Genomic DNA, 13,140 nt, shown 5'->3' on the forward strand with positions numbered 1-13,140 from the left:
TCCCATAGATGTCTGTATGGCTTGCCTGGTCTGCTGAGAGCCACGGCAGTATGGAAGAGCCAAGTGATGTAGATCCACATGCCTTTCCAGTGGTGCTTCTAATTCGCCATGAAGTTAGATTTCTGCCCCATCCCCAGCACTCTAATCTCTGCTTAGACAGTACAAAGCTTGCAGAGTATTTACAGTGCTGGTGGCTGAAGTGAACCCCATCAGACTGGAGGTGCCTTTTCTATAGACCTAAACTCTCCCATTAGACAGTCAGTGCCTTGTAGGATTCTGTACCCAAAGTGCTCTTGACCACTTGGACTTGTGGTGACTTCCAGGTGATGAAAGAAGTCCAGAGTGCCCTGAGCACAGCTGCAGCCGACGACAGCAAGCTGGTGCTGCTCAGCGCTGTGGGCAGTGTCTTCTGTTGTGGTCTGGACTTTATTTATTTTATACGGCGTCTCACGGACGACAGAAAGAGAGAAAGCACTAAGATGGCAGATGCTATCAGGTAAGTACAAACGGGGGTGTTCAACTGAGCCTCGGGGGTTGCAGGGTACCAGTCTTTCAGAGAATAAGCCTGTATAAGCCTCAGGAATAAAGTGTACATCTTCCTCTGAAAGGCGCTGGTGGCATGAGTAATTAAATCCTCTGCCTTCTCTATGGCCCCAGCATAAATTACTACTTGCCTTGGGCAGATCACTGATTTCAGGGTTGGCTTAAGTGCAGGGCATTCTGGGAGCATTGTGGTGCGTTAGCCTTTGGTGTATTTGTGCTGTGTATTCTCTTCCCTCTGTGTTGTCCAGGCTTTGTGACAGTCCGAAGGTCACCTAGTGGATGTAGTTCTTGATGTTTTTTTCTTTAAGTATAAGCAGTTCACCTTCTTGTTTGCCCCACTCTCCTAACAGAGAAGTACATAATGCTGTTAAAAGTCCTATTTTCTCACCCCAGAAAATAGATTATGTATTTGCATGTCTTACCAGTCTTTTCTAAATATATTTTTAAATTTTTGAAATGATTGAAGACTGCATTTTGAGACATGTACATTGTAAAATGGCTAAATCACTTAAGTTGGCCCTCACACTTGTGCTGTGGTGAGAACACTGAAAACATTTCTTTCTTCTCTCCCGCCCCCTTTTTTTTTGAGACAAGGTCTTGCTGCATAGACCTTAAACTTACAACCGCCTACCTCAGCTTTCCAATTCCTGGGATTCTGTCCAGGCCACTACCATGCCCAGCTGGAAATCTGCTTTCTCAGTTTTCAAGTCCACAGGATGTTTTTAGGTATAGTCAACATGCCCTTCTCAATATAAGCATTACATACACACACACACACACACACACACACACACACACACACACACACACACAATAAAGATTGAGTGTGGGTTCTGTTAAGAATGTAAATTATACTCCTACTTGGCAGCTCGCTGTCTTCATGTAACATTACCAACCTGGAGACACATCCGTTTCCCCTGAGGCTGTTTTTTTTTTTTCACTGCTGTGTCCTGATAGTTGAGACACCTTCCCTAGAACTTCCAGAACCTACTGTAAGCACGTCTCCTTTACTGTGCTAAACACTGCAGGTATAAGTAAAAGTGTCTTAAGTTTTCAGAGGTGAATTTTAGTTAAAGTGAATAAAGCCAGTCGCCTACCAGGAAGGTGGTCTGTATTTCCCTGCCTACCTCTCTAGAAGGACATTATTCTCAGGTGCCCCCTTTGGACCCTTTTGTGTTTTCCTTTCTAATTTGTAGCAGATTGAAAATCCAAAGATCTGCAGGCTTGCAAGTGCAAGAAAGTAGTTTGGATCTTCTCCCAAACTGCCAGGTCCCTGTAGAGCTGGAGTTGAGATTCTGAGAGTTAATGGACTCCAAGTTGCTGAGTGTTGTCACTGTACACTGGGCTGCCTGGTCCCCTGTAAGCCACCTGGAGGCACAGAGCAGGATAGGGATGGGTTTCTGTTGGTTTTTCTGAGTTGGTGGGTCTGAGGTGTGGCAGATCATGTCTTTGATAGATCCCCAGGTGGCTCTCATAGATGCTGTCTACGGACCCTGGAGCCCCACATCTTGGAGTTGTGAGGCATTGCCTTGGCCTTACACAACATAATTTATCATTTTCAAAATTAATGGACATATGGAAATGTGTCCAGCCCATGGTCCCCACACAGCCAAGGATAGCTATGAATGCAACCCAACACAAAATCATAAGCTTACTTGAAACTTAATTTTTTTTTTTAAATAACTTGATTGCATAGTTCTGAGGCATGAAACTTGCACATGACAATATCATGTTCAAAAGATGGACTGTGCCTGTTGGGTGTCTTTCTGAGTGTGATCATAACTTGATCGGTTTTTTTCCCAGAATTTTTAAGTTATACAATCTTACTAAATATTATTCAGAATTGTTATCTCTGGTCTCCTGAATAATTTCAGACTTGTGGTAAACTAGAAGATGGCACAATCTTCTGTTTCCATTGGAAATTACATCGCTTGGTCAACGTGCCTAAGTCCCTGGCAGATTGTCAGTACCTGTGAAATAGCTTTATATTAGGGCTACACACTTAACCACCCGGCTCCTATCCAAGACGACCTTAGCCATTCCCTATACCCTGCCCCTGTGACAGCTTTGCATGTTTTCCATGTGCTCACACTGGATCCACACAGAAAAGTGTGTGTTCTGATAACCCTGGGTGAGGGAGGGAGGGTGGGGGAGAGAGAGAGAGAGAGGAGAAGGAGAGAGAGAACAAAATTTAAAAAATAGGGCTCACCAGCCAATGTCTCAAAGTGTGTCTCCTTTTTCCAGGTCTGCTTTTCTTGAGCTCCACTTATGAATCTTTCTGAGGCTCATCCCTTCCCCTCCCTCCAGTGATGAATTACTCTGGGCGGCACCAGAGACTAGTGGTGTTGAAATTAGGAAAACAGAAAAGACACTCCCCCCCCCAAAAAAAAAATCAAGACAGATTGACATGTTCTCATTTATTGAACTTTTAGATAACTTTAAGTGTATGTTTTCTTCGTGTCTTTTCCCAGCCCCCCTACCCCACATTGGTCATAAAGCTGGATTAGTGTTCTAGCGAACCCCCAAATCGTGCTTCAGTGAAACCTATTTCTTTAAGCAAACACATTCTTATTGATAGGAATTTTTCTGATACACTTCAACAGGTCAGGTAAACAGCAGGGCACACCAGACTCTCTTAGCCTTTCCCTAGCTCGCTGTGTTTGTGTCTCAGGTGTCCCTCTTCTCATTTAACAACCCCTTCAAACTTGGAGGCGGAGGGACTTCATTGTCTCGAGTTTCTGAAAGTCAGAAGGAAGGTTGAGTTGAACACTAAGCTGTCCATTATCAGACCTGCTGGTGATAGCCACTTTGAAGATTCGTTATAGTAAACCGTCCAGGGCATTAATGGGAAGACATGAGGACCGGGACTAGAGCAGCCACCTAGACTCTCCTGTATGGAAGGTGGCTCTCTTCCTTGCAGGCGCCCCTGCTGCCCCTGAAGCCTGACCCTACCCCTACCCCTACCCCTACACCCCCACCCCTCCTCCTCCTGCTCCTATTTAACTCAGCTGAGAAAGGCAGCAAACTGGCTGGTAACAGCTCTGGATTCTCGTTGCTTCATTTCCCCCAAACAATCCCTAGATTTCCATGCAATTGGCTAACATTTTGATATTTAAGTTGTTAATAAATGTTCTTCCAGCAGAGATTTTACTTAATGTCAAGCCTTTCTCATCAAAAGCAATAGGCAGCTCCTTCCCCTAATGCTGGCTCTTCAGGGCTCCAGCCTAAGGCCAGGGGACACTCCACCACACACCACCACCACCACCCAACCCCGGCTGGATGCTTCCAAGACTAAGCCTTCATGGCCCTTGTCTTTATCTGTTATCTATGTTCACACATCAGAGTGGTCAGTTTCTGCTTAAAAGGGGAGACCTTTGTTCCAGACTGGAATTTTGATGCTTCCCAGAGAGGGCCAGCTGAAGTTACTCTGAGCAGCAATAACAATTTAAAGTCCAAGTTTTTATTTTTTCCCCCTAAGACTTTAGAAAACATATATTTTTATGCAAACATGTAAACTGGTATAGCAGTGTTACATAAATAATAAATCCTTTTATTATTTCTATGTAGGATTATTAGCATTATGATCAGTTTCACATTAATTTGCCATCATCCCATTGTGGTTTCTAGATCTCAGCACACTGCCAGCCACTCTGGGTACATGGAGCACATATTTAGGAATATCTGCTCCTGTCATGGAGACCACCATTTTAGCAGTTAACTTTCCAAAAGGTGCCAGGGACAGCATAGGATATGTAGTCCCATCCCAAGTTAGTGATCCCTAATCCGCAGAAGGCGGTAAGACTGTGTTTGCTTCCAGAGCTTGCTCCGAGGGTTGTCTGGCTCTCTTCGTACAGTATGATACAGTGGTTCCTCGGGCTTTCTCATTTAGGAAGTCTTAGTGCAGACCACTCATTTGAATGAGTTCATCTTGTCTAGTCACAAATCCCACAAACTTGGGAGGCCGCCTACCTCAGCCTGGTCAATAAGCTGCTGAGCTCTGCAGTCCTCATTGGTCACCTCACTAAGCTATCCCCTCCCAAAAGTCCTGTGGCCCGTTCCGCAGGTCAAAGGCTAGGGACAACCTAAACTGCTGGGTTGTGACTTCCAGAGGTGCAGGCTCGCCACTGCAGCATTTAAATCAGTGACTTAGGAAAAGCAACGTGTTGGCCCTTCTCAGCGCTAAGAGTAGGCCCAGGTTTAGAAACCAGTCACAAAAAGCTCTGGTTGCTCTCCATTCTGATCTGTAGCTCATTCTGCCTGTGAGGGACTCGGGTCTGTGTGTTTTTATTCTTTCTCTTTGCCTCGCCATGTTAAATCATAACATGGAGCCATCTCTGAATACACAGAGGTAGGAGAGGGATCCTCAATGTGGTGTGACACTGACCTTCCCATCCCCAAAAGTGACCTGCTTTTTCAGCCTGACCCCAAGCAAGCCCCAGGATAGCATTGGCTATCCCTGTGAGGGCTGCCCTGCTCCTTGCATCGAAGTCCTTTGAGCTTCTGCTGCGATGGAATCCCGCAGCCCTTGGTAGGCTGCAGGCTCAAGCCTTGGAGTACTCCAGTGTCTTAAGCCAGCCATCTCTATTTCCTGGAAGTCATTCAGTCTAGTTCAGCATAAAATCAGGCTTTCTCCAGATGACAGCTGTCAGAAGTCATATACAAGACTGGATCTGACCCTATGCTCTCTGGTACCTAACCCACTATTGTTCACTCAGCTTCAGACATTCTTGGTTTGTCCCAAACCAAGCTTCATCAGAATCATTCCTTGGTTGGTCATGACTCCTGTAATATGAGTGGGCTCCTGGATCTTCTGGGGCTGAGGACTAAGATATACTGGCTTGAAAGCCCAGATACCCACTACTGGCATAGAACTTTTAGCAACACCTTTCCCCTTGTGGTGGCCAGACTGTCTTTAAGCCTTACATACAACATACAGCAAATAAACCCATAGTCCACAGCTTCAGAGAGAACACCTTAAGCAAATCTCATCTCTTAATGATTTCCATAGAATTTTACATCTTGGTAAATTGAATTCCATAATAGACTTTTTTCATCTGCTCAAATATGCAATGTTTTCAGTAATTCCCCATTTATTTTTCATTTTAGAAACTTCGTGAATACTTTCATTCAGTTTAAGAAGCCTATTATTGTAGCAGTTAATGGCCCAGCCATTGGACTAGGAGCATCCATATTGCCTCTTTGTGATGTGGTTTGGGCTAACGAAAAGGCTTGGTTTCAAACACCCTATACCACCTTCGGACAGAGTCCAGATGGCTGCTCTACCGTTATGTTTCCCAAGATTATGGGAGGAGCGTCTGTGAGTACCATTTAAAACACAATCATTCTAGAAGACATCCTGAGGAGATCTAGCTTGTTATTGTTATACTCGGTGTATATAGTGTGCCATTCTGTGGGGACTTCCCATGCCAGCTGTACAGTTTGGTTTGGTCCTAGAATGCTGTGAACTATGTACTATTGTACCCCATTTCCTAGGAACTTACAGCTTTGCATAGGTAACACTGGTGTCCACTATCCATATTGGCACTCAAAATCCTTCACTAAAAACGGGAAGTGTGCATAGGATAAGAAAGGGTTTCCCACTACTTCTGTGGTTTCGTTTGTTTTAAATGTTTAAACAATTATATCTGTAATAGTTCATGCTAATATTGTAGCTTGTGTTTTGACAAGCAACTACAGACACCTTGTTCCTTAGTCCTTGAACTGGGGCAAAAAGTAATGATACAGGTTTTCCCAAAGGCAGAACTCAAGAGACTTGGGCAGGAAGAGTCTCAGGCAATGAATACCTGCTGAAGAGCTGGTAAGACAGTCACACTGCACAGAGGGGGCATCAGGCTGTGATGCAGCCGTGGCCACACACACACACACACACACACACACACACACACAACTCTGAAGCGTATCCTTCCCCATGGACTTGCATGGCTGCTTCATGCCCATCATCACTGTGAGTGGACCTCACAAGAAGAATGTTGCCCATTAACACTGTAATGGAACTAACATCTTCCCTGAGGACCTGATAGCCATTTGCCACCAGCAACACTCCCAAATGGGGCAACAGCCTTCTCTTGGAAGGGACCTCAACCGCTTGTCTCTGTCCACCATAATGCATTCCCGTGCCACTGAGACCCACCTTTTGCACTTTTGTTTTGTTTTTTGTTTTTAAAGACAGGGTTTCTCTGTGTAGCTTTTTGCCTTTCCTGGAACTCACTCTGTAGCCCAGGCTGGCCTCGAACTCACAGAGATTCACCTGCCTCTGCCTCTCGAGTGCTTGGATTAAAGGCATGCACTGCCGCTGCCACCGCCGCCACCCGGCCCTTTTGCACATTTGAGGGAGGGGGCATCTCTTCTAATCCTCAAGTGCCTCTTCCTGGGAGAAACTTAGAAGAAGGACATTAGACAATAAGAAGTTTCTATCAAAACCACCCAAGAATTACAAAGAAGGCAAAGGATATTTCCCTCCTCTTGCTGTTTGCAGTGGAGAAGCGTAGCAGATCCTCCCTTACAGCAGTCAACCTGTAAACAAGGCACATGGACCTCAGAACACCCTCAGAAGATGCAGAGACACTGCAGCCTCCGCACTGAGGACCCTCTGCCGAGGAACACCACTCGGTCTAGTCAACAAGGAAACCTCAGACAGATCCATACTGTGTTTGTTGAACGGTGTTCCTCAGAAGCAGCAAGATGTAGAGGCAGCAAAGGCTGCCACAGGGCCCACGTGGGCTCCTGGGTCACAGGAAAGACATTAGTGAGGAAGCAGTGCCATTTATATAGTCTAGTAAAGAATGGGAAATCAGTGGCAATTTTCTGGGCTTTATCATTTTAAGATGCAGCCTTTCAACAATGCAACTTAGGACAATGTAGGGAAAGGGGAACGCTTATATAAACTTTCAAGACTTTTATGTAAGTCTAACTTATTCCAGATATAAAATATTTGTAAGTGAGATGTGAAAAGCAAAGGCTAGACCCATCTCCACAGCCTGTCTGGTCTCAATCCACACATGCCTTTCCACAGCTCCTCTTTTGCTAGCCTTAATATTCAACCCTCCTGGGATACTTGTTTCCAAGGGCTGCAGCCCCCATCACTGCCAGAACAGAACGGCTGCCATCGGACAGGAGAAAACTAAGAGCCTTCTGTTTCACTCAAGTGCCTGGCCATGCCTCGTTCCTGCTGAAGATATGATGCAACTTAAAGGTCTTTGGGGTACTGTATGTTCTACCAGTGAGAAAAGAGTACCTACTCACCGTACCTCAGACACATACACACATTCTACATTCATCAGATGCTCTGTGGTCTTATCACTTTTGTGTGTCCTCTGCTGTGAAGGGTCTCCTGGCCAGTGCAGCACCCTGGTACTCCAGACTCCCAAGCCTGATAAAACCAGAGGACCTATGGGCCACAACAGGCCGAGAGCATCAGTTTTCCCTGGAACAGTCAGGGCACCACCAGGAACTAACAGGCTGATATCCTTGGGAATGATTCCATGATAGTATCTCAGCTTTGATGTCTCCCACTGACAGGACAGTCAAGCAACAATAGCAAAGTCACATGATATTTTGGAGTCACTGGTGAGATGCTCCATCCCTCAGATTATATGACTATAATGCCAAGATCACGCAGCCAAGTGTCCATTCCAAAGTTGAGTTCCCTATTGAATATGGACATGATACAGCAGGTTGCATTCTTTCCCATCCATTCCTCCTTTTCTCTACACACCTCTACCCTACACACCTTGTCCCCAGTCTTCAGGCTCCTGGCCATTCATCAAGGCCACATATCTGCTACAGGTCTATATTAGCCTAACCTAGACTTGCTTTTTCTATGCCACTCACTCAGATGGCCAGATGACCAGGCACACCCCATGTTTGTGGGCAGTTCATATATGGACCTAGTGGACATTGCCAGTGTAATCATTTGATGGCATCCTTTGCTGCTAAGAATGGCCTGTTCTTGTCCAGAACACCAGAGCTGAAGTAGAGCCTCCCTGGCTTTCACCAGAAACCTACATGGCATCTTGTCCCTTCTTCCATGGTCACCAATAGCAATCTTGGGTCTGCCACCTTTGTTCAGCCTGGGCCCACTTTCCCCTCCTTAGAGACATCCAAAGAGCAAGGGAAGACCCTTCCCTGGGGAGTTTGCCAAGGGTTAAAATTGCATTCTTGGAGAATCCCCAAATCAGTGGTACCATACTCTCCCTGCAGCTTTTACACACCTAGAGTTCCTTTATGGGTTGCTGGGACAAAAATAACTAACAAAGCAGTTTACAGAAGTGATTACATGGCTCATGGTTGGCCAGTTGTGGCAGCAGGGGTATGAGCCAGCTAAGTCTCATTACCCTTGCTCTCAGGGAATGGAGAGAAATGAATGTTGCTGGGTCACTTCCTCTCTAGGATGACACCCACCCCCAAAGTGGGGTATGGAGTGATGCAACCCACATTTAAGGTGGCCTTTGGACTTGATTAACCTAGTCTAGACTGTCCCTCACAGACTTAACTAGGGGATTTTTCATGGTGATTCTAAGCCCTATTGACAATCAACATTAGTCATCATAAGCCTACTCTCTGCCAATTTGACAAGCAAACATCACTGTTAAACTATAACCTTCCACTCCATGGCTCATGATTATCTCATAATGTAAAATGCATTCAATACAACTGTAGGTCTTCGTAGTTTTTTAGTAGTCCCAGTACTTTAAAAGTCTAATCTGAAATTCAAGCCAGTCTTACACTATTAAGTCATAAACTCACACTTCCAATACACAATAGTACAGAATAAATATTCACATTCCACGGGGAAGGATAGAGCCATATGATTGAACCAATTTTAGTAGATCAAGCACCAAATCCTATATCTGTCCCACATTTGTCATCTGCAACTGATAATGGAATTATCTGGGCTTTAAAAGGATTGTGGGGATTATTTGACCCCCAAACTCTGCTGCATTACATATAGTCTCAAGACCCTTCCATCTCCAGAATCCCAGAATCACTATTACAATTTAGGCATCATCTTCAGATTCATGTAGTGGAGGAGTTAAGTCTTGCCTAACATTGTCTCTGAAACTACAGAAGAAACTCCATGAGCCTATCTATCTTGCATGTTTACAGATGTACATCTTTACTTTTAAGTACCATGTGGACAATGCTACCAAGTTCTACTACCAGCCCTGGGTGGGTAGAAACTGATCCCCATGGTTCAACAGCAATGGTTCTCAACCTTCCTAATGCTGTGACCCTTTAATACACTTCCTCATATTGTGGTGACCCCAACCATAAAATTATTTTTGTCACTACTTCATAACTGTAATTTCACTACTGTTGTGAATTGCAGTGCAAATATGTTTTGGAGACAGGTTTTCCCAAAGGGCCATGACCCACGGATTAAGAACCACTGTTCTAGAGGCATCTGTGCCTTGGCTATATGGTATACACAGAAAGTATTTTCCATGGCAATTGTTTCTGAGCAGGGTAACCATTCTTCAGCATTCTCACCTTCAGGCTCTCCTTTCAAGTCAATCTGCCTTCTTAGAAGTTAGAGCCTTCGAAATAGTCTTTCCTGTATCCCTGATGTCTCAGGGCAGAGTGCTAGGTTTCTCTTTGATCCCTTTAACAATTACATCTGCCTTGTGTGTTGGCTTTAAACTCACTTGTGTCCTTTTCCTCATTAAACTCGGTGTTTTTCATGTTTCTGCTCCTCTTCCTGCTCTTGCACTGCGAACCTGGGTGGGAGCAGTGAGCATTACCACCCACCAGTGAGCATTACCACCCACCAGTCTTGGTACCTCCTCCACCAAGCAGATGAGTCCATTCTGTTGTATTCAGCCTCACTCAGGTTTTAGGACCTGAGGGAAGTGCATCCAGATTATTGGCTGGAGTATTATACGAATGGCCTTTCGCCCAGTTCTCTGGTTCTTGTTGATCTCAGCAGCCACAGGAGCCAGGTCTCCACTGCCCCTGTTCTCTCAGCACTCTGGTCTTCTAAACTCTACCAGAATAACTAACTAAGCCCTTTTTATGGCATTCTAAGGATTGTCTGGCTCAAAAGTCTAACCACACAATCAGGGTTATCTCAGTAACAACCCACTTCTGATCCCAAGGGTTCATTTTCTGTATTACTGGAACAAAATATCTAACAAAACAACCAGAAGGGTTTGTTTCAGTTCACAGTTGGGATGTGCAGGCATCATGGCAGGGGGAGCTTAAGGTACCACCCACATTGTGTTCAGTCAAAGGCAGAGAGAAATGACTGCTACCATTCAGCTCCCCTTCTCACTTTTATTCACTGCGGGACCCCATCCCAGGGAGTAGTGTCACCCACATTTAAGGTAGATCTCTGACCTTACTTGGCTTAAACTAGCAAATCCCTTGTAGACATTGGTTTCCATGGTGATTCTATATCTCATCGAGTTGACAACCAAGATGAATCATAGGTCATTCATTACCAGTAAAGTCAGTTTTAGGTGTGTTGTGAGCTGTTACTAAAGTAATCATTTGACAGCAGTTATTTCCAAATCTGGCAGTAAAAGTCTTTATCACCTATTAAGCCAGCAGTTCTCAACCAGTGGGTCATGATCCCTTCCTTGGGCGTCAAATGACTCCTTCACAGGGGTCTCCTAAAACCATCGGAAAACACAGATATTTACATTCTGAACCATAACAGTAGCAAAATTATGAAATAGCAATGAAAATAATTTTATGGTTGGGGTCATACAACATGAGGAACGGTATTAAAGGGTCACAGCATTAGGAAGATTGAGAACCATTGTTAAAGCTAAATTTGAAAATCTGATGGTGTGTTCTCCCTATATTGTAGGCTCTTTGTACATGGGTGATGGGTAAAATTGCACACAAAGCGCTCATCTGAAGGAGATGAATGACCTTAGACATGCATATACCACTGAGCAGGTACATTTTTAGAACTAGATCCCTTGAACCAAATGCTAGCCATGTGGAAACTTCAAAAGTTCACTAACTTTGAGCCAATGAGATGGCTCAGCAGGTGTGCCTGAGTTTGCTGCTTGGGATTCACATGATGGAAGGAGAAAGTCAACTCCTACAAGCTGTCCTCTGCTTTCCACAAATGCATGGCGATGAGCATTTTCCTCTCTCTCCCTCTCCCTCTCTCTCTCTCTCTCTCACACACACACACACACACCAAATAAATATAATTTTAAAATTTAAAGAATTCATTAGCCTTGGAATGTTTCCCAAAGGATGGCTTAAATTAGTCCATATGAACACCTCCTCCTTTGTGGGTGGTTTTCTTGGTAGATGAGTCCTGGCCGATAATTGTTTGTCTCAGCTTGGAATCTGATGGTATGGCTGTACTCCACTGTGGTTACTTATAGCATATAGCCATGGGTGGAGACATTTCAGGATTCCATAATTGAAGATACTAGTCATTAGAAGTCATTGTTGGCACTCCTCATCCTCCAAAACAGGACTCTACCCCAAACACTCACTGGAGTCCAGGATATTCCCCACAGCCTGGGGAAGCCCTGCTCTGAAGCAGCAGAGAGCCTGCCCCATACAGTGTAAATACCCAACTGTGAACAGCGTTTGGCTAACACCTATGCAACAGGTAACCCACTACTATGAGATGACTATATTGGTGACAGCTCTTGTTGAGTGACTCCTGCCGGGCAGTGGTGGCACTTGCCTTTAATCCCAGCACTCGGGAGGCAGAGCCAGGCGGATCTCTGTGAGTTCTAAGTCAGCCTGGTCTACAGAGTGAGATCCAGGACAGGCTCCAAAACTACACAGAGAAACCCTGTCTCCAAACAACAACAAAAAGTGACTCCTAAAAGAATACACTTTCTTTTGTAGCATTTTGGTGCATTTGAATTTTGAGCGTGGGACAAGTTTGGCTTTCTCCACTTGGTGTGTACAAATTCTGCAAGGAGGGTTAACTGAAGGAATACTGTTGTCAGAAGAAAATGGCCTACAATGAGACAAGCTGTGTGAGCCTTCCTCGGTGTGTCCCATGGGGGCCAGACACTTGCCTGCCTAGTTGCTGGTGGGTGTGGCTCTGCAGTCTACCACCACTACCCTCAGCAGACATCCATGGAGTACCTACTGTCCACCTTACACCTTTCACAGTCCCTTCTTAGAATCCCCACCCCTGTATGTTCAGGAAATATTCAGAACCAGTACAGCATTGACACTTTAGGTAGTCTTTGCTAAGGAGATCAGGAAGGATGGTCCAGACTCAGACACAGGCCCCTATCTGTGCACCTTTTGCTGCCAGATCCTCCTCTGTGTGCCAAGCCTAGGGCTGATTCCTAACCCCTTGTTCACCCACAAGAGCATTCTTGATTATCCTCTTACAGCTTGAAGCAGCCTGAACTGACATCTTTCTCCCCATACCTCTTAACTAACTTCCTATTTTAAGACTACTGCAGAGTGGCAGGGTGGGGCTCAGTCTATACAGTCTGACCAAGGAAGTGGGTTTTCTTAATGGGCTTTTTGTTTGGTGGTGGTGGTTGGATTTGGGTTGTGGGTTATTGTGATTTGTTGGTTCTTCATGCCTCTATTTAAACTGACTCACTGCTCTTTACATGGCCTGCATTCACAGTCTTG

At 45.0% G+C, this 13,140-nt stretch overlaps 1 protein-coding gene across 2 annotated transcripts in view; it reads left to right on the forward strand.

Annotated features, from left to right (window-relative positions):
• Cdyl (chromodomain Y like) overlaps positions 1-13,140 on the forward strand; it is a 149,960-nt gene that overhangs the window by 132,278 nt on the left and 4,542 nt on the right. For both annotated transcript variants that reach the window (XM_036188842.1, XM_036188843.1), the window contains 2 exons: positions 324-496; positions 5,650-5,860. In XM_036188842.1, coding sequence (XP_036044735.1) covers positions 324-496; positions 5,650-5,860 — 384 coding nt within the window. The remainder of the gene's footprint in view (positions 1-323; positions 497-5,649; positions 5,861-13,140) is intronic.

The sequence above is a fragment of the Onychomys torridus genome, chromosome 5 (assembly GCF_903995425.1).
Source record: "Onychomys torridus chromosome 5, mOncTor1.1, whole genome shotgun sequence".
Classification (NCBI taxonomy): domain Eukaryota; kingdom Metazoa; phylum Chordata; class Mammalia; order Rodentia; family Cricetidae; genus Onychomys; species Onychomys torridus.